At 41.4% G+C, this 21884-nt stretch overlaps 3 protein-coding genes across 6 annotated transcripts in view; all 3 read right to left on the reverse strand.

The window, feature by feature from the left end:
* Window positions 1–15439, reverse strand: part of tbc1d4 (TBC1 domain family, member 4) — a 31713-nt gene extending 16274 nt beyond the window's left edge. For all 3 annotated transcript variants that reach the window (XM_058082416.1, XM_058082417.1, XM_058082415.1), the window contains exons 1-9: window positions 13371–15439; window positions 7170–7298; window positions 6865–7087; window positions 5716–5954; window positions 4193–4282; window positions 3295–3399; window positions 3088–3220; window positions 394–485; window positions 196–306 (exon numbers count right to left, since the gene is read on the reverse strand). In XM_058082416.1, the coding sequence (XP_057938399.1) occupies window positions 196–306; window positions 394–485; window positions 3088–3220; window positions 3295–3399; window positions 4193–4282; window positions 5716–5954; window positions 6865–7087; window positions 7170–7298; window positions 13371–13772 (1524 nt within the window). In that variant the 5' untranslated portion in view covers window positions 13773–15439. The remainder of the gene's footprint in view (window positions 1–195; window positions 307–393; window positions 486–3087; window positions 3221–3294; window positions 3400–4192; window positions 4283–5715; window positions 5955–6864; window positions 7088–7169; window positions 7299–13370) is intronic.
* Window positions 15440–15591: 152 nt separating this feature from the next.
* On the reverse strand, window positions 15592–17225 carry commd6 (COMM domain containing 6). Of its 2 annotated transcripts, none has more exons than XM_058082418.1 (8): window positions 16937–17225; window positions 16659–16717; window positions 16475–16540; window positions 16339–16415; window positions 16164–16251; window positions 16014–16094; window positions 15784–15936; window positions 15592–15710 (listed from the first exon to the last, which is right to left on the reverse strand). In XM_058082418.1, exons 1-8 carry the CDS (start codon window positions 16959–16961, stop codon window positions 15660–15662), a joined length of 600 nt encoding a protein of 199 aa, XP_057938401.1. In that variant the 5' UTR covers window positions 16962–17225; the 3' UTR covers window positions 15592–15659. The 2 variants fall into 2 exon arrangements, with proteins under 2 accessions (XP_057938401.1, XP_057938402.1); XM_058082419.1 differs by having other exon boundaries at window positions 17037–17222.
* Window positions 17226–17607: 382 nt separating this feature from the next.
* On the reverse strand, window positions 17608–20431 carry acod1 (aconitate decarboxylase 1). Its single transcript, XM_058082086.1, has 5 exons — window positions 20413–20431; window positions 20163–20324; window positions 19049–19138; window positions 18769–18968; window positions 17608–18605 (listed from the first exon to the last, which is right to left on the reverse strand). The coding sequence occupies exons 1-5, from the start codon at window positions 20425–20427 to the stop codon at window positions 17633–17635; spliced, it is 1440 nt and encodes a 479-aa protein (XP_057938069.1). The 5' UTR covers window positions 20428–20431; the 3' UTR covers window positions 17608–17632.
* Window positions 20432–21884: the final 1453 nt, after the last annotated feature.

Here is a 21884-nt window from a genome sequence, read left to right on the forward strand (position 1 = left end):
AAAACTAAGATCTGGATGTTTTGTTCAGATAGATTAGCATATATTGACCTACATTGGACTGGTGGATTAGTTTTTAGCATCTTTAATAAACACAATGTAAAATGCATCCTTTAATTTTTCTGTATGCAACCCTCGACTGAAATGGTTTGGGTACCCCTGCTGTAGAGAAATCATCCTCTTGTTTTTTGTAGTTACCTGGGGGGCCTCTCCAATATGGAGGTGTGTTTTCTGCTTGCTTTCACAAAGCTGTCTAAGATGCAGAATAACCAGCTCATTCTCCTCTTGGTCTGAACTGGGCTTCTGTTTCTGAACAACAGCAAAAACAAGAATCGTTTACTCGTGAATCACTCACCACATCACTATTAACACTTCCAGCTGCACCGCCAACCTTACCTGAACTCGTTCAAATATGTCCACTTGCTCATTGTCAGCCAACTGGGAGAGATACTTCTGAATGGCAAGCTTTGCCCGAGGCGGGTAGAGGCCTGGAAAAGCGCAAATAAATACTATTCTGAGGAACAGTTGACAATCATCACAAGACATCAGTGGCATTACATGGAGGTCATGTGACATGCACTGTGGTGTTTGTATGTGGGAACAAGAAATTTACAGTAGTCTTTTTCTACCGCTTTCGCGGGGGTGCTGGAGCCTATCCCAGCTGTCTTCGGGCGAGAGGCTGGGTACACTCTGGACTGGTCGCCAGCCAATCACAGGGCACATATAGACAAACAACCATTCACACTCACATTCATACCTACGGACAATTTGGAGTCGCCAATTAACCTAGCATGTTTTTGGAATGTGGGAGGAAACCGGAGTAGCCAGAGAAAACCCACGCATGCACGGGGAGAACATGCAAACTCCATACAGAGATGGCCGAGGGTGGAATTGAACACTGGTCTCCTCGCTGTGAGGTCTGCACGCTAACCACTTGACCACCGTGCAAGCCCAATTTATTAACAATGTTTTTTAATTACTAATTCATCTATAGCAGAGGTAGGGAACCTATGGCTCGGGAGCCAGGTAGGGCTCTTTTGATGACTGTATCTGGCTCTCAAGCATTTACCACAATAAAAATGTATGTTTGCTAACATTTTAAAGTAAACATCACAGAAATCACTGCTAAAAATATTAAAAATCAACAACTTTCTTATGCATTTTAATCCGTCCATCTATTTTCTACTGCAATATGGCCAACCATATCTATCTTTCCTGATGATATTTTCCAGGTCAAACACCAAAACTTGATTATTACTGGGTAATGCGGTAGTCTACCTCGGTCACTGAGATGTCAACATGTAAATGTAAACTTTCCTCCTTTAGTCAAATAGTCACCTAGCTAAAGCTGCAGAACCAAGCCTTCTGGCAAAGATGGCCAAAAGAATGAAATATACTGAGTACGGTGCAAAACCATGCAGCAGCAGAAGTTGCATTAATGGCAGCAAGTATTTGATTTATTATTTGACACTGCGCTGCTCACGAAAGTGTGCTGGCCACACCCCATTGGCATGGGGTAGTGTGCCTGGTCTACGTAATTAGAGCCCATTATATCTAAAACTGTTGGTCTTACATAAAAATGCACACATTTTATTGCATTCAATGTTTAAAAAAATGTATATGGCTCTCACAGATACACATTTTAAAATATCTGGTCTTCATGGCTCTTATAGCCAAAAAGGTTCCCGACCCCTGATCTATAGGGTACTTATACAGTATATATATGATGAGTGTGAATGGACTACAATACATACTACATAATATACTACAATATTAATACATGCAATTTTTTTTAATACATGCAAAAAAGTGCCCCTTCAGTTGGAGCCCTTTACTTTCATTCATTTCAGAACAAAAATTGCTTTCTCCGTCATCAGTTCAACCCAAATATGTTTAGATATCCGAGTTCCTCTTCCGCATCCTATTCCTTCTCCACCGCATCCAGCTCTAATGGCTACAGCCGATATTCCCCTCTGACCCGCAGCATCAGACTGACAGGTAATAACAGTGTTTATGCAATGCACTGACGTTGTTTGGTGCTAAATTAACCACAACATTGGCGCCAACTAAAAACATTATGTCGCTACTGGCAACTAGTCTGATGTGTTCTAAATAAAAAAAATTAAATAATAAAAGATAAAAAACTCAAAGCATGATCCAACAATTTACTGATGTTTGCCATGTTCAATGAAAGGAAAAAGGGAAACAGGTAGATAGTTAAGACAGTTTTACTGTTCCACTAATTACACAAGTTCACTAGTTTTCAATCCTTTAAATCATAATTATTAAGATGAGAAGTAGGGCTTATGGTGAGCTACAGTGCCTTCCAAAATGATTAAAATAGTCATTTTTGTTGTTTTGCTGTAGGACGAAAAACATTTGGGTTTGACATAAAAAAAATATGAGAACAGAGAGCAATAATTCCGGTTTTATTTCCAGGTATTGAGATCTGGATCGGACACACAACTTAGAAGATGATTGCACTTTTTGTTTGAACGCCCCCATTTTTGATGTGATGCTGATCTGAATGTCGATGCTCAGTTTAAGAATGGGTAGACAGCATTTAGAGGTGAAAACAACATGAAAACCAGAGAGCTGTCTATTGCTGGAAAAATTGTGAATCAATTGTGAATTGTGAACCTATCCTTCACTAAATATCCTATCACTACACTGAAATTGAGCGTTTTCAACATTCAGTGTTATTTATTGATTGGATAAGCAGGACTAAAACACCTGTCAATCTCATTTTCCACTACTTTTACTCACATGAAATAATTGGAAATAAAGTTGAAATGTTGTTTTTGGGTCTCATTAAAAAAAGTCAACAATAAATCACAACTGGTAATAAAATTTCAACTGGTTTGCCTCAATATTTTTTTTTGTTATTATTTTTATTCCTAAATATGCCACATTTTGCAAGGCAGAATTCATGGTGCACTTTACAATTTATTCCCCATCAGCCAATACAAAATTGTCATTTAGTGGCCACACCCATGAGCCCGCTTTTAAGGCAATCTAAATGAATTAAAACTAAACTGGACATGTTTATTTATATACAATATGAACTATGAACAGCAACATCTGATGTACCTTCAATACGCTCGCAGAGCTTGTGCAAGTCATGCATGGGGCAGGCCTCGCATAGCTGGATCTGAGTCTTGCTGCTTTGCAAGGCAGCTGCTGTGCTGAAGGCCTGCTTCAGGGTTAGCATCACCTCATCCACCTTTGCACATCAGACACAAATATTACATTTATCAAAATCCAAGTATTTTTTATGAAGTGCTGAGGGCGACTCACCAAGGACTCGCTGGCACACTGGAAGACGAAGCACACATACTGGCTGGGACCAGATTCTGACGGGTCACGACAGATGAACCCAAAATGATCCGTTTGCTTGATACCCTGGACCCATATCAACCATATTAGTCATTTTTAACTTCTTGATAATTGGCCCAGCAGTCCCCACTGAAATAACCAGACATGTTATTGGACGTCATTCAAAATTGATAGGATTCTGGCAGTCATCTAAATAAATAACCTTCCATGGTTTAAACATAGCATGGTTAGGTCAGGGGTCTCTAGTAAGTAGCTTATGAGCTGCCAGTAGCTTTTAAACACTTTCAATTACCTCTTTATTCATTTATTATCAACCCATACGGCCACTAAATTACAAAGTGTTGTTCGCAGTAGTCAGAAAGTCAAGAAAATACAGCTGGAATAGGTGCAGATTCTCAAAGATCTACAAAGTTTTATGTGCGAATTATTGTGTGTAGCTGCTCTATAGGGTCGAAAAATGAGCAAAGGTCCCCATTAAGTTTAGTATAAATCATTTGGAGACCAACTAGCTAGCTCAGTAGCATGCTAATGCTTAAAGTGGTGGCCATCTTTTGTGTACCAGCAGTGAACCCGTAGCTTTCACGTAATTGTTGCGCAATGTGGTGTAAACAAGTTTATAATAATCATTTAGAGGCTAACTAGTTAGCTCAGCAGCACACTAATGCTTACAACGGTGGCCATATTTTGTGTCCTTGCAGTGATCCTGTAGCTTGTGCGTAATTGTTGCACAATGTAGTGTAAACAACAAATAAGGAGTGTAAAGGTGACAATAGGGGTGTTATTTCATGCCTACAGGGCTCTAATAATGATAAGGAGCTTTTAGTGTATTTGTGTCAGGAGAAAAAAAAAACAAACCAACCTGACAGCAAGATGAAATATCTTTGAAGTTCTTTTCCAACACTACAGTTTTGCTATCCGGGCTGATGAGGTTAACTTCAAAACGGCCGACCTGTACAGAAAAAAGCAAAACAAGCATTGTTCAGCCAAGTTGATTCATATAACATGTATGTGCATTGTGGAAAGTAAGTAGTGTATATTGCTTCAAAATCAATGTTACTATGACTGTACAAATGATTTTCTTGCTGTGTAACATATTGAGTGTGCACCCGGGCTATAATTAGCCTCACGTGTAAATGTGCTGTGAGAGACAGCAGCTGAGCCACGCTGCAGATCATGTTGCTTTTCCTTTAAAAAAAAAAAAAAACATGCCACGCCACAAGCTGCTCCTTTTTTTTCCCAGTAACAGCAGCACTGAGGAGTTACAACCTGTTTAAAGTGAAGTGGTACTGAAGCTATTCTGCACACAACAAATACACAACACAACACACAGGAGCAGCATAGTCAGGCATTAGCACTGTGGGTAAATTTAGAGTGAAACCCATAAAGCTTACACCAGAACTTCTCACTTGAAGTCCAAAAGGTGTAAATATATATATATATAATCCTATAAATATAACTCTGCATCCGTGTTTGACAAGTCTGAGCATGCTAAAACAGGTGTGAGGCAAATTTGTCTCTTTCCAAAGAAAAATATGTATTTCTAAATTCATTCATTCATTCATTTTCTACCGCTTTTTCCTCACGAGGGTCGCAGGGGTGCTGGAGCCTATCCCAGCTGTCTTTGGGCGAGAGGCGGGGTACACCCTGGACTGGTCGCCAGCCAATCACAGGGCACATATAGAAGGCTTGTGTTAAAACCTGGATGGAACATAACCTTCAAACAACCATTCACACTCACATTCATGCCTATGGACAATTTGGAGTCACCAATTAACCTAGCATGTTTTTGCAATGTGGGAGGAAACCGGTAGAAAACCCACGCACGCACGGGGAGAACATGCAAACTCCACACAGAGATGGCCGAGGGTGGAATTGAACCCTGGTCTCCTAGCTGCCGCCGTATTTCCAAATTGTTTTGGGCAAATTATACACATATAGTGCAAATTGTAATAATTACCATATGCACTGCAATATGTTTATTCTCTCTATATGGATAGAATGTAGTTATTTCTTCTGCCATTCTATTTTCCATCCATCCATTCATTTTTTATGCCGCTTATCCTAACTCGGGTGTGCTGGAGCCTATCCCAGCTGTCTTTGGGCGAAACTGAACTGAACGTCTATGTCTAAATTCGAGCATGAGTTTAACTTCTGGATCTAAGTGTGGGTCAAAGTCTAGCACGGAGTCATGCATTTCCCCATTTAGGCCGTAATGTTTACACTGCAGTGATGCTTAAAAAGGGCTCTTTCACATCCATCTCATCCTGCAAAGTTTTCGGGAGCATACTAAGCAGCAGTGCTGTGTTTCATCAATGGAGCGAGTGTCTTCACCCAACTGGACTCCATAAAGGACTATCAAGAGGATGCATCCATTACACCTACCTGGAAGAGCATAGTTCTGTTTTTGTCCGAATCGGACGGCTGAACGTGGTTTGGAGCACTAGCGTGTCTGCGGCGTGCAGTTTCAATCGTGCCAGGACCTTCGCTGGGCTTCTGCAGACTTCCTGCCATGCTGCTGCAGCGTGTGCGAAACTCCTGTGGCTCCTGAAAGCCTGAATCTTCCAGGATGCACTCAGGAAACATTCCTCTCAGGCTGCTCTGACTGGCGCTGCTGGATAGGCCTGAACATTACAAACATTAAAGGTTAATTGGCACGACTCTTGTAATTTTTTAACTATTCAACATTTGAACTATTTTGAATGGTCAGCATACAGCAGATATTTCTACCTGAGCAATTTGCTACTGTTAACTATTACAACATTGGTTCTGATGCTGCTGTGTTGTGCAGTATACTTGACATAAATAATAAATGACCGTGTGGTCAAACAGAGCAGTTTTCCTCTCTATTTTCTCATTCATTCATTCATTTTTTTCCTCACGAGGGTTGGGGGGGTGCTGGAGCCTATCCCAGCTGTCTTTGAGCGAGAGGCGGGGTACACCCTGGATCGGTCGCCAGCCAATCACAGGGCACATATAGACAAACAACCATTCACACTCACATTCATACCTATGGACAATTTGGAGTCGGCAATTAACCTAGCATGTTTTTGGAATGTGGGAGGAAACCGGAGTATGGCCGAGGGTGGGATTGAACTTGGGTCTCCTAGCTGTGAGGTCTGCGCGCTAACCACTCGACCGCCGTGCAGGCCCAATTTATTAACAATGTTTTTTAATTACTAATTCATCTATAGGGTACTTATACAGTATATATATGATGAGTGTGAATGGAGTGTGAATTGGGATGCATTGGGGTGCATGAGAAAATACTGCACGGCGTGCAGTATGCAGTACTTTCTCATGCACCCCAAATTATTATCATAGCATTAAAATGCAGTTGTTATACTGTAGCTTATATACACAGTTTCTCTGCAATTATCGCCTGTTTCTTTGAGGTAAATAAATGGGCTGCAGTGAAGATAATCACGGCCTGTTGAGGACATGCACACAGTTGAGCCTAGGACTAAGTGTAAACTGGGATGTAATTAAAAGGAAATTCGCAAATCTAATTCTCCAGCTATCAGCTTCTCTAACCAAAGAAGTCGTCCCCTCTCGGATCCTCTGGCTGTTCAGTCTTCTCATTCAAGGTCGAGGACAGCGGATCGCCTTCCCCGCCAATGGTGAAGTCCACAGGGACCTTTTCTACAGAGCCTCTCTGGCCGTTGAGAAGGCGCTTACGCTTCACCTCATGCTGGCGAAACTTATCGATGCAGTCATCAATGAGTGTGGACGGAGCCTTTTTGTGCCCCACCATCACCTGTGATGGGAAAAAATGCACTTTTAAATGAAAAATTTGGCAAAACAGGAATTAATCTTTGTATCCTGTTGTCACATCCAACCTTGCCACAATAGAGTACTTCAAACTTCTGGGAGTTGTAGAAGGCCTCATCGGCTTCCTGTTTTGGTTTGTTGTCTTCCTTTAGGGCTGATTTGGACACCTGGCGAATGCTGCTGATCACCTCAGGCACCTTTAATAAAAACAATGGAATATGGTGACGTTATCACAACAATAGAGAATAAAAGGTGGTAAAAATAAGTTTGATATGGATCAACTCTTCATTTTGAATTCAAGGCCAGTAAATAACAGACAAACCAGACATGCAGACAGGGAATGCCCACGTTGCCCAGCACAGAAGTGACAACATTTGGCTTGCAAGAAATCAGAGCCGTTCAGGGTCACCGTGAGAGTCCCTGCTCTGTTGCAGCTGCTGTTGTAAAATTCAGGAAATACGTTTCAGCCACTCGCGTGCAGGAACAAGTCAAGTCGCAGACAATCTGCAAACCCTTGTGCAACCTCCTTGGAAAACACACAGGAAGCCACAGGAAGACTGACAATGAAGATTTGGCAGACAAAACAACTGTCAAGGTCGCACCAGCCTTCAGCCTTATTTAGCCAAAACTGAGGTTCCCGTAAAATGCAACTGATACAACTGATACATTAACTGTTTAATACAGGGTTCAGTGGATTTAATGATTGAGCAATTAACATATTTTATACAGTCGCACAGAACAAAATTATAGGGTGAATAATTATGCTTCAGCCGGCCCATCTGACAGCATATTGACTAATTTATAGCTCTTCGTCAGGGACTGAAGCGTGCTACCAAGAGTGTATTTAACCGATTAGTAGTAGTTTTGAAGTAAAGAAGATGGTCATAAATTAGCCACATCGGCACAAGTTACAGGGTTCAAAGTTATACACTGGAAATTGCAGTACTCGTGAAATTCATGAAATATACAATAACATGAGAACTTTTAAGTAGATTATTATGGTGGCGCTATTTTTAGGCCCTCGTGCACACTGTATACAGTAAGTGGCTTTGTTCAGCTGAACGACAAGCTTCTCAAGACACTTGACTCTAGTCATGTGTTGTGGAATGTTTCCAGTGCTTTTCCATCGGCCCAAGGATGAGACAAGTGGGCACGGGTTCATGTCTCATTCCAAAACAAAACACACCTTTGCTTGGTGCGGGCATTATGGCCACTGAGATCCAAAGCGATTGCTGTAGCATAAATGCTGCCTTTATATTTAATAATGCTCATGAAGTCAGCATCTTGAAATTGACTTCAGTAATGTGTGTTTTCTACACTTTCCTTTGTGAAACTACTATTTCATGATTAACTGGAAAATGTGCCCATTGCTGCAAACTTTCAGCAGAAGCTAACTGGATGTAACGCATGAACTGTGTATAATGAAGACTATGTAGCTATTTTGACGTATTACACAGGCTATTTACAGAACCATTGAGAAATTACTATGTGTAATTATTAGTTATTGGTTAAATGTCAACTGGGGTGGTCCAATCAGTCATCCACTGATCAGTATCGGCCGATTTCAGAGAAAAAGCACGGTATCGGCATATGCCGATACTTATATACGTGTGTGAATGAGAGGGACCCAAGTGGAAGAATGCGGTTACAGGGAGAAAAGATACAGAAGGTAGAGAATTTGAAGTACTTGAGGTCAACAGTTCATCACAATGGATATTGTGAAAAGGAGGTGAAGAAGCATGTGCAGGCAGGATGGAACGTGTGGAGAAAAGTGTCAGGCGTGACGTGAGATAGAAGAGTTTCAGCTAAAATGAAAGGAAAGGTATACAAAACTGTGGTGGGACCAGCCATGTTGTTTGGTCTAGAGACGGTGCCACTGAGGAAAAGACAGGAAGCAGAACTGGAGGTAGCATAGATGAGGATGCTGAGGTTCTCATCGGGAGTGACCAGGATGGATAGGATCAGGAAGGAGTATATCAGAGGGACATTACATGTTAGAGGCCTTGGAGATAAAGTCAGAGAGGCCAGACTGAGATGGTTGTGACATGTCCAGAGGAGAGATGGATAGAAGGATGCTGCCAGGTAGGAGGCGTAGAGGAAGACCAAAGAGGAAGTTTATGGATGTAGTGAAGGAAGACATGAGAGTAGTTGGTGTGAGAGAGACAGATGCAGAAGACAGAGTTGGAGATGGAGGAGATTGATTTGCTGTGGCGAGCCCTGAAGGGAAAAGTCCAAAAAGAAAGAAGAAGACATTCGCCGATCAGTTCCATCCCCACTACAGAGTCCAGCCTATAGCGAGCGTCTCCTGTCCACTTTCCCTTCACAAAACCAAAACAAGCATGTCTGCCGTGTGGGACTTCTTGTCTTTGTGAGAGTGATAGAGAGTGAAGTTTTGCACCCAGTAAAACATGGCACAAAAAATGCCTCGTCGTCGCACATGGGTGGCAATAAACAACCATCACCGGCAAAACCGACCACCAACGCCCGGTTACAGCATCCCAAGCAGTCCTCTTCATGGGTCCACTGTGGCTATATTCCAAGTGAGAACAGAGGTGATGATGCATGGGTCCTCTTCAGACTCAAATGATGCAGGATCATATTGCGAACTAACCAGGTAATTAAATGTAACAATGCAGTTGTGTTAAATTTATCTCTCTTGCCAAGGTCATACAATTGCTATCCGACACGTTCCACAAAAGTGGGTAAAAGGTTATAATAGAACTCTGAAAGCTGCTTCATGTGTGCACCATAATTGAATATTCTAGTGCACCTTTGTAATACAGAAATGATTGCACAAAAGGCCTTTTGGGTTAATATGTAACTTTAAAAGTCCCACAACAACAAAGCCTTGAATGAGCTTGCATTTCAAGTCAAGCAAGCAACTAACCTGTCAAACAAGAGATACAGTACTCATATTCCTCTCCAGTTAAAATGTACAGTATGTCTCCTGCCCCACCCCACCCCCAGTGTTCTTATCTTCTAATGATCTCCATTACCAACTGCCCTGCAATCCATGATGAGGATCTCTCTGCGGTAAACAGTTCCCATGTCACGTTTACAGCTAATAATAGCTTTGAAATTGTGCTTGTCACCGTTTAAAATAACACGTTGTCCCAAACGACACAAACAGGAAAGTCATCACTTGCTTGGTAAGGGTAGTAGAAGAAGTGCATTCCACAAGGGCCGTCCTGCACATGTTGCTCGCTTGCAGACTGCCAAACCAGTTTCGATTGCGTAATAAGTCAAGATGAGGTACATTCGAGGCCCCTCTGACAGCAGAGCTATGGAATGATAGGAGAAATTCAAGTGGGATACAGGAGAACAAAAAAAGCAAGATTCCTGGACTGCCCAAAAAGTAAAATAATAATAATAATAGCACTACAGTTCTACTAAAGCCACATTTCACCCAGGATGTACTGCTCATTTCGGTTTGGTTTATGACTGAAATACTGAAGTACTAGCATCGCATCACATCATAGCAGCAATACAATATATTGCTCACTGATTCATTGTTGAACAAAGACAAATGTAAAGTGTCCAAAAACATTCTAAAAATCTAGGTAAATTTCTCACATCATCGTTCACGCCATGTTTTTATGTCAATGGGACAATTCCCTGCTGACCAATCAACAGACAGCTAGCTCCACCCTATACAAGCAAATGGTACAGTCGCTGTATCGAAACACCAGTTCCAGATATTTTGGTGGAAACATGGATTCTAATTATTAGCCAAAGTGTGTTCACAAGTATCATCATTTTAGTATAAGCGTTTAAGTGGGGCAAAATGAGGCAAATGCCAAGAACTGAACCATACTGCTTAAAATAATAATAAATATTATATATATATAATATTATATATTATAAATATTATTTTTATTAATACAAAATAATAAATAAATTTGCAAAGATAGTTTAAGAAGAAAGTTGAAATATTTTCTAAATGTAAAAATACAACAGCAAAAATGGGGAGAATAAAGCAAATAGCAGCATTCATGATAATAATATGCTTTTTCACCTGTATCACAAGGCTTTTTTTCTTGAAATATAGCTTATCATGATAGCTATGTTGCTTAACAAAATACCCAAGTGGTGCTTGCATCATTTCATTATTCAGTATGCGGCCCTCGCTGGAAAAAGTTTGGACACCCTTGATTTATTGTGTTTCGTATACCGCAGAGGGGGAAAAAAAGCGCAGAACTGGATTAACTTTCCCCCTCCAAATTCCAGTGTGCTCTCTCGCTAGCTTCATCATCATCATCATCAGCTGGTGGCCTAAATACAGTACTTAATGCCAAAACACATTTAGAACCACCAATAATCTACAGTATGTGATTGCAAAGGCAGGTTCAATGGCACAGTTGTCACATCAAGGATCTTTGTGTTTACTAAGAGTCAGGGTCATTCTAAAAATGAAAAAAAAACACACAAAAAACATAAAACAAGCACCCTCACAACCTGTGAGTAACTAACTCTTTAGAGAGTATTAGAATTTTAATAATCAGATTGAATGGTTGAGACTGAGCAGTCCTCAGTGTCAACATGAAATTATGCTAATGTATTAAAAGCATTAAAATGCATGTTGTTTGCATGCTAAATGTTGAAGAACAAAATTTGTGTGCTGTGTAAGATGAATCTGTCACTCTCGACTGGAATTCACAAAGCGTTCAACCTAATAACTATCATGGGCTGCTATAATTGTTTGTGATGTACTAACCAACGTTATTCTCATCATTTACCCACCATTCCATGTCAAATCAACCAATGGGTGGAGCCCGACACTCTCGGATTTTGCTGTGATTCACATAAATCTGTTTCTGGCACTGGAAGTGGCTCTCGGTCATGTAGGTCTTCCCCACTGGGTTGTGTGACGACACTAGTAGGGGGGCCTTCTTATGGCAGGATATGCAGATATTTTGGCCAATGACCAAGGGGACCGAATGCATGTGCATTACTGATTTATGTATCTTACATTCTAGAGGTACCAAAGAACATAGCATGCAAATCTTGAAAAAAATCGGTTCAGGGACACCTAAGATTTGGGGGAACAAAAATAAGGCATTTGCATTTTGCATGAAAAACTACCCGAAGGAGCAAAGTTTGGCAATAATAGTTTGAGAGAAAACAAGGGTTAAGCAATCTTTACATCCTTAATAATTAGAAGTTTTGAAACAATTATATTTTATTCCTGGTTTATATGCTATAGAGAGTATTTTACTTGAATTATAACAAAATCTGAGGGGGCGTGGGAGGGAAATGTCCCGTCCTTTGGTTCAAATGACATGGAATGACCCATTTACAGAATGCTACATTATACATATTAAGGTTTGTCATACTTCTACATCGAAATTTCTTGTTCAATATGGGTACCCAACTCTTCTCAAGCACATTGTCAAACTGTGCTCAGAGATTGCTATGATTTGCGGTGATGTATTAACCAGCACTCCAACCCTCGGTTTTTTCGTTTTGGGGAATTTCTCACCATTGTTTCCAAGTAATCCCAAATACCATTTCTTGACAATAAATAGACTAATGTGCACTTCCCTATTGTTTTTGTTTCCATAACAGTCTGTGAAGCATTAACCATTGTTACATTTTAAAAATTGTTTTCATTATTGCTATCAATTTACTCTACATCCCATGTGTGGTTAGTATACCAAATTTCACATGTAAATTTGTGTTAAAAACAATTTTAAGTATTTAATAATATTGGAGGCGGCACGGCGGGCGAGTGGTTAGCGCGCTGACCTCAAAGCTAGGAGACCAGGGTTCAATTCCACCCTCGGCCATCTCTGTGTGGAGTTTGCATGTTCTCCCCGTGCATGCGTGGGTTTTCTCCGGTTACTCCGGTTTCCTCCCACATTCCAAAAACATGCTAGGTTAATTGGCGACTCCAAATTGTCCATAGGTATGAATGTGAGTGTGAATGGTTGTTTGTCTATATGTGTCCTGTGATTGGCTGGCCACCGGTCCAGGGTGTACCCCGCCTCTTGCCCAAAGACAGCTGGGATAGGCTCCAGCACATCCCGTGACCCTCGTGAGGATAAGCGGTAGAAAATGAATGAATGAATGAATAATAATATTGGTGGTATGGTATCTTATAATGACAACTCTGATGTCCTCCATTATGATGGTCACAGCCACTAGATGGTGTAGTTGTATGGATTCAAGGGGTTGCTATGGTATGCTTTGATGCAGTAACTGACCTTTAAGACATATTTAGGACGAATGCAATACATGTGCAATTGTGTGCACCACTGCTAGTGTTGTACCTGGTTGGGGTCTCCGGCCTTGAACACGTGACAGGACATCTCGCCCTCGGGGTTGTCAGGGTGGGCCCGCAGCAGGTAGGCAAAGTAGGTGAGGTCATTGCTGTTGTGCAGGAAACGTGAGATGTGCTGCGCCTTGTGCTCGAAGATGAACACCGAGTAGTTGTTGGAAGAAGAGGAAGAGGAGGAGGATGAGCAGGGCACGCAGCGGAGTAAGTGGCTGTGCAGGACGAGCTGCACCTCACGGGGTTGCATGGCGGGGCCACAGTCGCCCCTCTCGCTCCTTCGCCGGATCTCGGCCACCAGCCACGGCAACATGGGCAACGTGGTGCGGCGGTCCAGGGTCGACCAGCCAATGTAGGTGAGGGCGAAGCGTTTGTCCTTCTCGCCCTGGGGGGGTTCCATGTTGGACAGCTTAAAAAAAAAAGTTGTTTAAAAGAATGTTGCTGCCACTCCCCGATAGGCGCAAATGTGGTAAGTGTGCAGGCCTTTGTGTGTCATGCAGTAGTCGGCTAAAAAGGTAAGTTGTATCATTAGATTCCCTTGCATGTGTTGTGTGTCCCGCGCTACACAAAACGTGGCTCCCAATGTAAACACAACACTGCCTTGACGCGCTTTACTGCCTCCAGGAGCACATCACGTCCACAAGTCCAACATCCGGGTCCGCACGCACAGAGCCACGCAATGGCCACATATCTATTCTGCTTCAAAAAAATCCTAATTATTAAGGCTTTACTGTCGTCTTTCTTTCCTTTCCCTTTCTTCCACACTGGCGTCTTGTCTGGAGGAGAGAGGCGGAGCCCTCCATGTGTCTCTGTCCTCGACCCCGCCCAGCACACGGCACATGTGTTCGCTGAGGGGCGGGGCCTGTGCAGAAACGTGACAGCAAGTGATGGTCGATACGCGTTTACGATATCACGCCAAGTAAACTAATAATTTTGCCGAAACAACAATTTCGGAAATAAAACATATTTATTGTAATGTTTAATGTAAAGTCTACAGACAAGACACATTTAGACCTACGTATACTTTGCCTGGCCTGGATTGTTCAATGGTTTAGAGCAGAAATATCCCAACATTTTCCACTTTGGGGGCCACATACTGAAAAAACAAAGGTTGCAGGGTCAATTTTCATAAATTACATTTTGTACTTTTCTTAAAAGACACTTTTTTGTATATTTTAGGTAATTTCTACAATGTGCCACGTAAGGTGGCCGACGGGAACAAACGTGCAGCAACATCCAAACATAGAAATTATCCAAAACCAAAACCGACCAACACTTTAAAACACATGCAAGAAGAAAGTGCTGTAAATTACAAACTGTAATGACATAACTACTGCAAGGCCCTGCGATTGGCTGGCAACCAGTCTTGTGTGTACCCCGCCTCTCACTCAAAGTCAGCTGTAATAGGCTCTAGCATAACCCTGCAACCCCGATGAGGTCAAGTGCTATACAAAATGAATGAATAAATGTTACAGAGCCAAAAACAAACACATGCTGCAAAAATGCTGCAACTTTACTTAACAAAACTAAAGTCCGGCTATCAGGAAATTAGCTGGAAAAATCTGTTGCTCTGTTTAACCGTTTTGTGTTGCCAACTTTCTTTTAGACACCCCTACTTTACAGTGTTCTCTCCTCCATTTAAAATATCAACATTTTAACAAGAGGAATGGATTCCATCTAACAGAGGTCATGAATCCAACAAGGTTCCCTAAAAATAGCAGCTGCTCCATATGCAACCTTATCAGTTGAGTGGAGCAAAGCAAACCGGCTGCTCTCCCACTATAAGACTCTATTTTATATAGTTTAACTTTGGAAAATGACATACGTTTGTTTTAGGAAAGTGGAAATATATTTGCACATAGTGTGTTTCTGTGTGATATCTGTGTGAAGTTTGCATGTTCTCCCCATGCGTCTGTGGGTTTCCTCCCACATTCCAAAGACATACATGTTAGGTTAATTGGCCACAGGTATGGATGTGAGTGTGAATGGTTGTTTGTGTGCCCTGCGATTGGCTGGCGACCAGTCCAGGGTGTACCCCGCTTTTGCCCAAAGACAGCTGGGATAGGCTCCAGCATACCCCTGCGACCCTACTGAGGATAAGCGGCATAGTAAATGGATTAAAGGATAGTAAGCACAGGGCAGCATTGTAGGTAATAGTTACATATTGTGAGGGGTGTATTCACTTTTTGTGAACTATTGTAGCAAAAAAAGTAAATCTCTTATGGAATTTCCTGTGATCTTCATTCCATGAATCATAAAAGCACAAAAATAGGAGCTTCATGAAGCATCAGACAGTATCCATAGCAGCCACAACCTCCTTCATCTGCTTGTGAAAGTTCTGTAAAGAAGAAAGAGTTAAGTCATCATTCACAATATCTATTAACGGACCGGCAATAGCAATTGATGCAGACCTGAAACTGCGGTACGGTCATCTCAAAAGCCTTTTGACTGATCTGTCCCGAAGGCTCTGCGATCTTCAGCAGGATGGTCACAAAGGGCGAGTTGAGAGAGCGGCAGGTGTCAGAGCTCACTGCCAGGCCCAGCTTCCACTGCATGTCTACTAGCTGCAGCAAGGAAAAGCAATGTTAACGTGCAGCTGTGTCCAGTCAAATGCATGAGGCCGACCTATTCCGTTTTTCACCTGACCGACGCTGAGCATGTCCTGCACGGACTGCTGGACTTGCACCGATTCTCCATGCTCACTCCATAAGCTGTGAAGCACCTATGCAAAGACAAGATACTGTAATAAACATTTTATTTGATGTTTTTATGGACATTTAACTTTACAAACCTGCAGCGATGCTTTGGACCACTTGTTGCTGCTTTCTTCCAGCCTTGACATAAGGTCATCTGCAGAGAGTTTGCTCTTCCCAGCAGACCTGGAATAAAAAAAAAAACACTGTGGTACTTTATGTTTACAGTAGCTGTGTAACCACATTGATGTACATCATGGTTACATGGCATACCTGAACGTTAATAAGAGGAATCTGATGATGCTCTGTAAAGATTCGCATTCAAGTGTGACTCCAGCTTTCTGAAATATCTGGACATTGCACAATAATAAAGTAAACATATCTAATACTCCTTCAAATGCCTACTCACGTCAAAAACCTCTGCTGAATCCACTCCTCTGGTCTGTCCCCGGAGATAACTCAAAATGTGTTGACACTGTGAAGATAAGTAACATCATAGAATGCACAAGTGCCTCCTGTTCAGGAGAAAACGCTTATATTCACATTGCTGTAAGAATACATGTATGAATACGTCTGGTGTTTTGCATACTCACTGATTCGGCTAACAGATCTGGATTTAGCCTGCAAATGGTGTCCACAACATCGCCAGTGCCTTAAAAGAATTTAAAAAGTTAAAGCGATGTTTACCATGGATGAACGTTACACCATATAGACGGTTAGCTAGCTAGCTAGCTGCTAGTTCCACTAGCTGTGGAGCGCGTGTTATGCCCAAAGAGAGTCGCTCCAACGAGATTTATGTAATACAACTGTATCAGATATAAATAAAACATGACAATGACGAACTAAAATAATGTGTTGAATTAAAACACACCGTAAGAATCTTCTATCGCTGGCATCCTCGTTGTTAATTGGGCTTAGCTATGTAGTCAGAAATATTCTCGAAGTGAAGATAGCGATCAGAATGGGCTTACTTTTCCGGGTCGTCACGTCAATTAATTATTCAGTCAGATACAACAACTATAGTTAAACAATTAAATGTTATCAAGCATAACACTAATTTAACACATAGCACTGATGTAATTTGATGAACTACTACACTATAGAATTAGGTACTTCCGAAAAGGACAGTGTACAACGGCCATCTTCCCGTAGAAAATCTCTGACAGCTTCTCCACCTTTGTCAACCGAATGCATAACAATGGTGCCCCTGTCTGGCGCCTGAACGTAATTGCAGCATTGATCAGGGTCACGTCAGGTCGGCTATGAATGTCCCCCGCCTTTACTGTTGTTGTTATAAAGAGAAATTGCAAGAAAGGTATATAAGTTAAGTTCAGTTGTGATTAAGATGTTACACAACTGCTTTTATGTACGTTTTCTTATTTCATGACAACACAACAAAATTTGCAAAGATGCTTTTTATGTAGACAAAAATGACTTTATGGTACATATCATTCATGATTACATTTTATTTTTATACAAAACAAATTGATTTTTTTTTTCAATATAAAATAATTTTACAAAATGCAGCAAAAAGCAGCAATATTCAAATGGGTTTGCATGACTGGCCTTATCCACTTTGGAACACCCTTGAGCGACATTGTTGGTCATGTTCATCACTCGTCATTCGCATGTATGAATGTAAGGATGTGCATTGTCTCTCCATTTCCATGTTTCTTATGGTATCCATCACTCCCTCTACTCCCTCTGAGCTTAACACAGTGGAAGCGTTGGCCATGAACTTCTCCGCCAGGTCCTCCTGGCTCAGTGGTTTCCTCCAGTGCCCGTAAAAGGTATCACACCTGGCAGAGAAGGTTTCCCCCTGATGGGTCTCGATCACAACTTCACTGTACATCTTGTCAAAGCTGGCTTGGTTGTCCCGTGGAATTTCCACCTCTAATTTGCCCAGGAGCTCCTTCAGAAGTGGTCGCTCCATTTGAGCTTCGCTGAAGGAGGAGACCGACACACTGGCATCCAGGAGGGCAGAGCAAGCATTAAACTGGAAGGAATGCCTAGCCTGGTGCTCCGTATTGGGAAAGGGACAGTTGATGTACTTGGAAGATGGAACTCGCAGAATGATGCGCCTTATCCGGCCCACGTCAAAGTGTTGACCTGTGGTTCTTTCCAAGTTAGCACGGGCCGCCACCACTGCATCGACAACCCAGTGCATTCCCAAATGAGCAGGCATGCGCTTAAACGCCACATCCTGTTCTTCCAGGATCCAACCTGAGCCACTGACACCAGGGGGAACCATAGCTGAAGGACTGTAGTCCTCGTAGTACACCCCAAATCCATGCGCCACATCCAGGATAGCCGGGTTGCCCTCCAAGCCCATCTGGGCGAGGCGAGCCGCTTCCAAGCCCCTCTGGGCGGCGTAGCCCATGTGCAGAGGTTTGGTCTGGGTGGCAGCGTTGGCGAGCGGTGCCCCCGCCGAGCAGGCCGCAATGGCCAGAGCGTGTGTACACTGTTGTAATGATAAACCCAAAAGCTTGGCCGAGGCCGCTGCGCTGCCCATGACGCCAACCACACTGGGGGGGTGGAATCTTAAAAGAAGTCACACACACACACATTCAGGAGACATTTCATTATACACGTGCGCTGATGTCTAAACTAAGTAAGGGGTTTGGTTGTAATCTATAGTTCTAGATTGTGAACCTATTAATTTGCACCCAAGAGTTGTGTTCCCAATGGAAGTGTCTAGCGTACCTTTTCGGAATGTCAAAGGCCTCCCTGGAGAACCTCATAAGTCTGCCCTGCACTTCAATGCCAACATTGAAAGCCACCAGCAAGTCCAGTCCAGAGGGCCGTCTGGGCTTGACCTCCGCCAAGGCTAGCAGTGCGGGAAGCACAGCCCCCGAAGGGTGAGTCGCCGGGTACCATGTGTCATCAAAGTCCATGGCGTGAACCTGAGCGAGGGAGGGTGTCAGAAAACAAGATGTTACATGTCACCGTTTACTTTTTAGTGCTGTCATGTGACCCAGCTTACCGCCACGCCGTTGACAAAAGCAGCAAAGTGCGGAGGCAAAGTAACATCGGATTTTCCCCAGACGCTGCTCTTCTCCTCTGACTGGAACGACTGGAATTAGACAAGTTTGGGGTTTGAGTCACTTACAGGCCAAAAAATGATGTTTGCACAAGTGACATAATAAAGCCTTGTACAAGCAATTGAGAAAAGTTGAGGTTTTTTTTTTTACAAATAAAGTTAGGTCATATTTTCAAATATATGTGTGTGTGTGTGTGTGATATATATATTTACATTCATAAATTAAATAATTTTACACAAATATTTCTTACACCAAAAGTGTCTGATTTAAAAATTGAAATTCTAACTTCACAAAAATAATCCTAAAAAATATTTAAAAATGAATAAATTCTGATAAATACAATAATATATTGCAAAAAAAATGTTTTAACCAAAGCGATTTTTTGTTTTCATCTTAATGAGCAACTTGTGTTGCTCATGTTACTCACCTACCATGAACATCACAGCACTTGTTAATTAAAAAATTGAACATTATTATATGTTGATTTGATAAATATTGCATTGTGTAGGCTTAAATGGTGTTGTGGACAGTCTGTTTATACTTAAAGGGGACTTGTGATGCTTTTCCCACTTTTATGACCTATAAATGTAATTAGAATGTTGTATTCTCATGTTAAATGATGCCAAAATTTCAGTTGATGAGGTTTGCGCATTTGGAAGTGAGCCCTGAAAGAAGTTTGGGGGTGGCTCAAACGCTCAGTTTGAAAAGGCGTGGTAAACAACAATTATTTTGTGATGTCACAGAGGGGCAGACGGGCTGTGGGTGGAATAAATTAAAACAGACCGTTCTGGCAGGTTATTGTGTGTAGCTGCTCTATAGGAGACTACAACTCAATACAAAGGGTTGAAAAATGACCATCATAGGTCCTCTTTTGGTATAATTTGTTATTAAAAAATATTTTTGTTCTAGTGTGCCTAACAAAGCTTCCAGTGAGTGTACTTTGTGCAGTGAAGTGACCGATGTCTATCACAGTGTGTTATGTTCCACTAGGGAGTCCAATTAGACGGTACAAGTGTTTGTTCAGCATTTAGAACCCTAACATGAAGAGTGCAGTACCTGGCTGTAATTGAGAGCCTTCTTGAAGACGTCAGTCCTAGATCCCAACAGGCCGACGCCCAGGTTGTCCAGTATCATCCGCTTGCTCCGTCTAATCACGCCATCTGTCAGCTGGCTGGCGCCCAGGCCGTGGATGGCGGCTCCAAAACTCTCAGTAACACTCTGGATGAGGGTGACACACACACACACACACACACTCAGCAAAAGCATCAAGTTTGTTGTTAAACACACCTTGAAAGCGCTACAATACCTTACGGAGCATCATTTTCTCTTAGTGCTCTCTTGAAATGATAAAGTCTGAAAGGGGAGCTTCTTTTTATTGGTGACCCTGCCTCAGTTGGGAGGGGCAGCATCACCAAATTTCCAGTGTGACTGATGATCATGGTCAACGTGATGGGAAGTGGGAACTTGTGCAACAAGCTTTCAATTTCATATTGATGTTATTGTCATGGAATTGTATAAGGTAGAATGTATTGGAAAAATTAGGCCAAAAATTTAGATAAGTAGGGACGAAACACACACACTCAGCATATACACTCCCAAGTTCAAGAACATGTTGTTGATGGAGAGTTGGTATTAGAGTACAATTAAACATTTATAATGGTGGCCCAGAAATGAGCAGGGCCCCTTTAATAATTTTGTCTATAAATTCATTCTTGCCTTTAAAAAGCATATTTATTATCATTAAATCACATTTTATGTAATAACTGTAATGTCTACTTTTATTTCAATGTTGTTTTAATGTAATTATAATGTATTGATTTTGTTCTATTTTTCTATGCCTTTTGTAAAGTACTGTTGACTTGCCCTGAGTATGAAGTATCAACACTGCTGTACAAATAAACTACATTTTTTTATGTTGTCATATTGTGGTCATAAAAAAATGTTTGCTATATCAACATTTTTGTCTACCGTCGAAGCTCAACTGAGACTTTCCCAAAGTGGGTGTCAAATTCTTGGCCAGCTTCTTCTTCTTTTTTTTTAGATAAGGCTTGTGTCGTTTCCTCATGAATTTCCCACATGCAGACATCCAGATGTGAATGTCCAACTGTCCGTCAACTCCAAAGACAACTCACTTGTGAAACCAGGCCATCAACTCATTATCTACGTAAGGTCTAAAATACAACAATTGTGCAATTACGTCATCTGTTTTGTTTACACCTGCTTCCTGTAAGACTGTCACATGTTCTGTCTTGCAAAATATAATAATGAATAGATTATGAGTAACCGCTGATCCTGTGTAAATATGTGATGTACTTCAATGTAACTTAAGTTAAACATGTTCTAAATAATCATACGTCTTTGTATTAATTGTCAAATTGAAATGTCTGACCATTTTTATAAAAAATAAATAAATAAAAACTTTAAAAAAACTGAAAAAAGGGAAAAGCACAGCACAAAGGCACACTGTAAAGAAAAAAACTTTGGCATTAAATATATGTTTAAAAAATGAATTTTTATAAAATAAAAAAATTTATAAAAATGACATTGCAGCACCTGACATCCTTTGACTTTTCAATCAAAAAAAAAAGTTTGGTGGAAAAAGTTTGGACATCCTTGATTTAAAGCTCTATTGGTAACATATGCTAGCAGGTGATGATGGTGTTGGTTGAAAAACATGAGCCAGCTGCAAACAGTCCATTTCCAAACGTCAAGTAAATATATACTGACAATAAAGAGAAACTTTGAGATAGAAATGTATACATAGTATTTCTACTTATA

This window comes from Doryrhamphus excisus, chromosome 9 (genome assembly GCF_030265055.1).
Source record: "Doryrhamphus excisus isolate RoL2022-K1 chromosome 9, RoL_Dexc_1.0, whole genome shotgun sequence".
Taxonomy (NCBI): Eukaryota; Metazoa; Chordata; class Actinopteri; order Syngnathiformes; family Syngnathidae; genus Doryrhamphus; species Doryrhamphus excisus.

Coding starts and splice junctions, on each gene's coding strand:
- commd6 (XM_058082418.1), bottom strand. CDS start 16,961: ATGCCAGCGATAGAAGATTCTTACG. Junction 16,416..16,474: donor ATTCAGCAGAGGTTTTTGAC/GTGAGTAGGCAT, acceptor TGCAATGTCCAG/ATATTTCAGAAAGCTGGAGT. Junction 16,095..16,163: donor GGTCCAAAGCATCGCTGCAG/GTTTGTAAAGTT, acceptor GTCTTTGCATAG/GTGCTTCACAGCTTATGGAG.
- acod1 (XM_058082086.1), bottom strand. Junction 19,139..20,162: donor AGGCTCTCAATTACAGCCAG/GTACTGCACTCT, acceptor GTCTAATTCCAG/TCGTTCCAGTCAGAGGAGAA. Junction 18,969..19,048: donor CTTTTGTCAACGGCGTGGCG/GTAAGCTGGGTC, acceptor TCCCTCGCTCAG/GTTCACGCCATGGACTTTGA.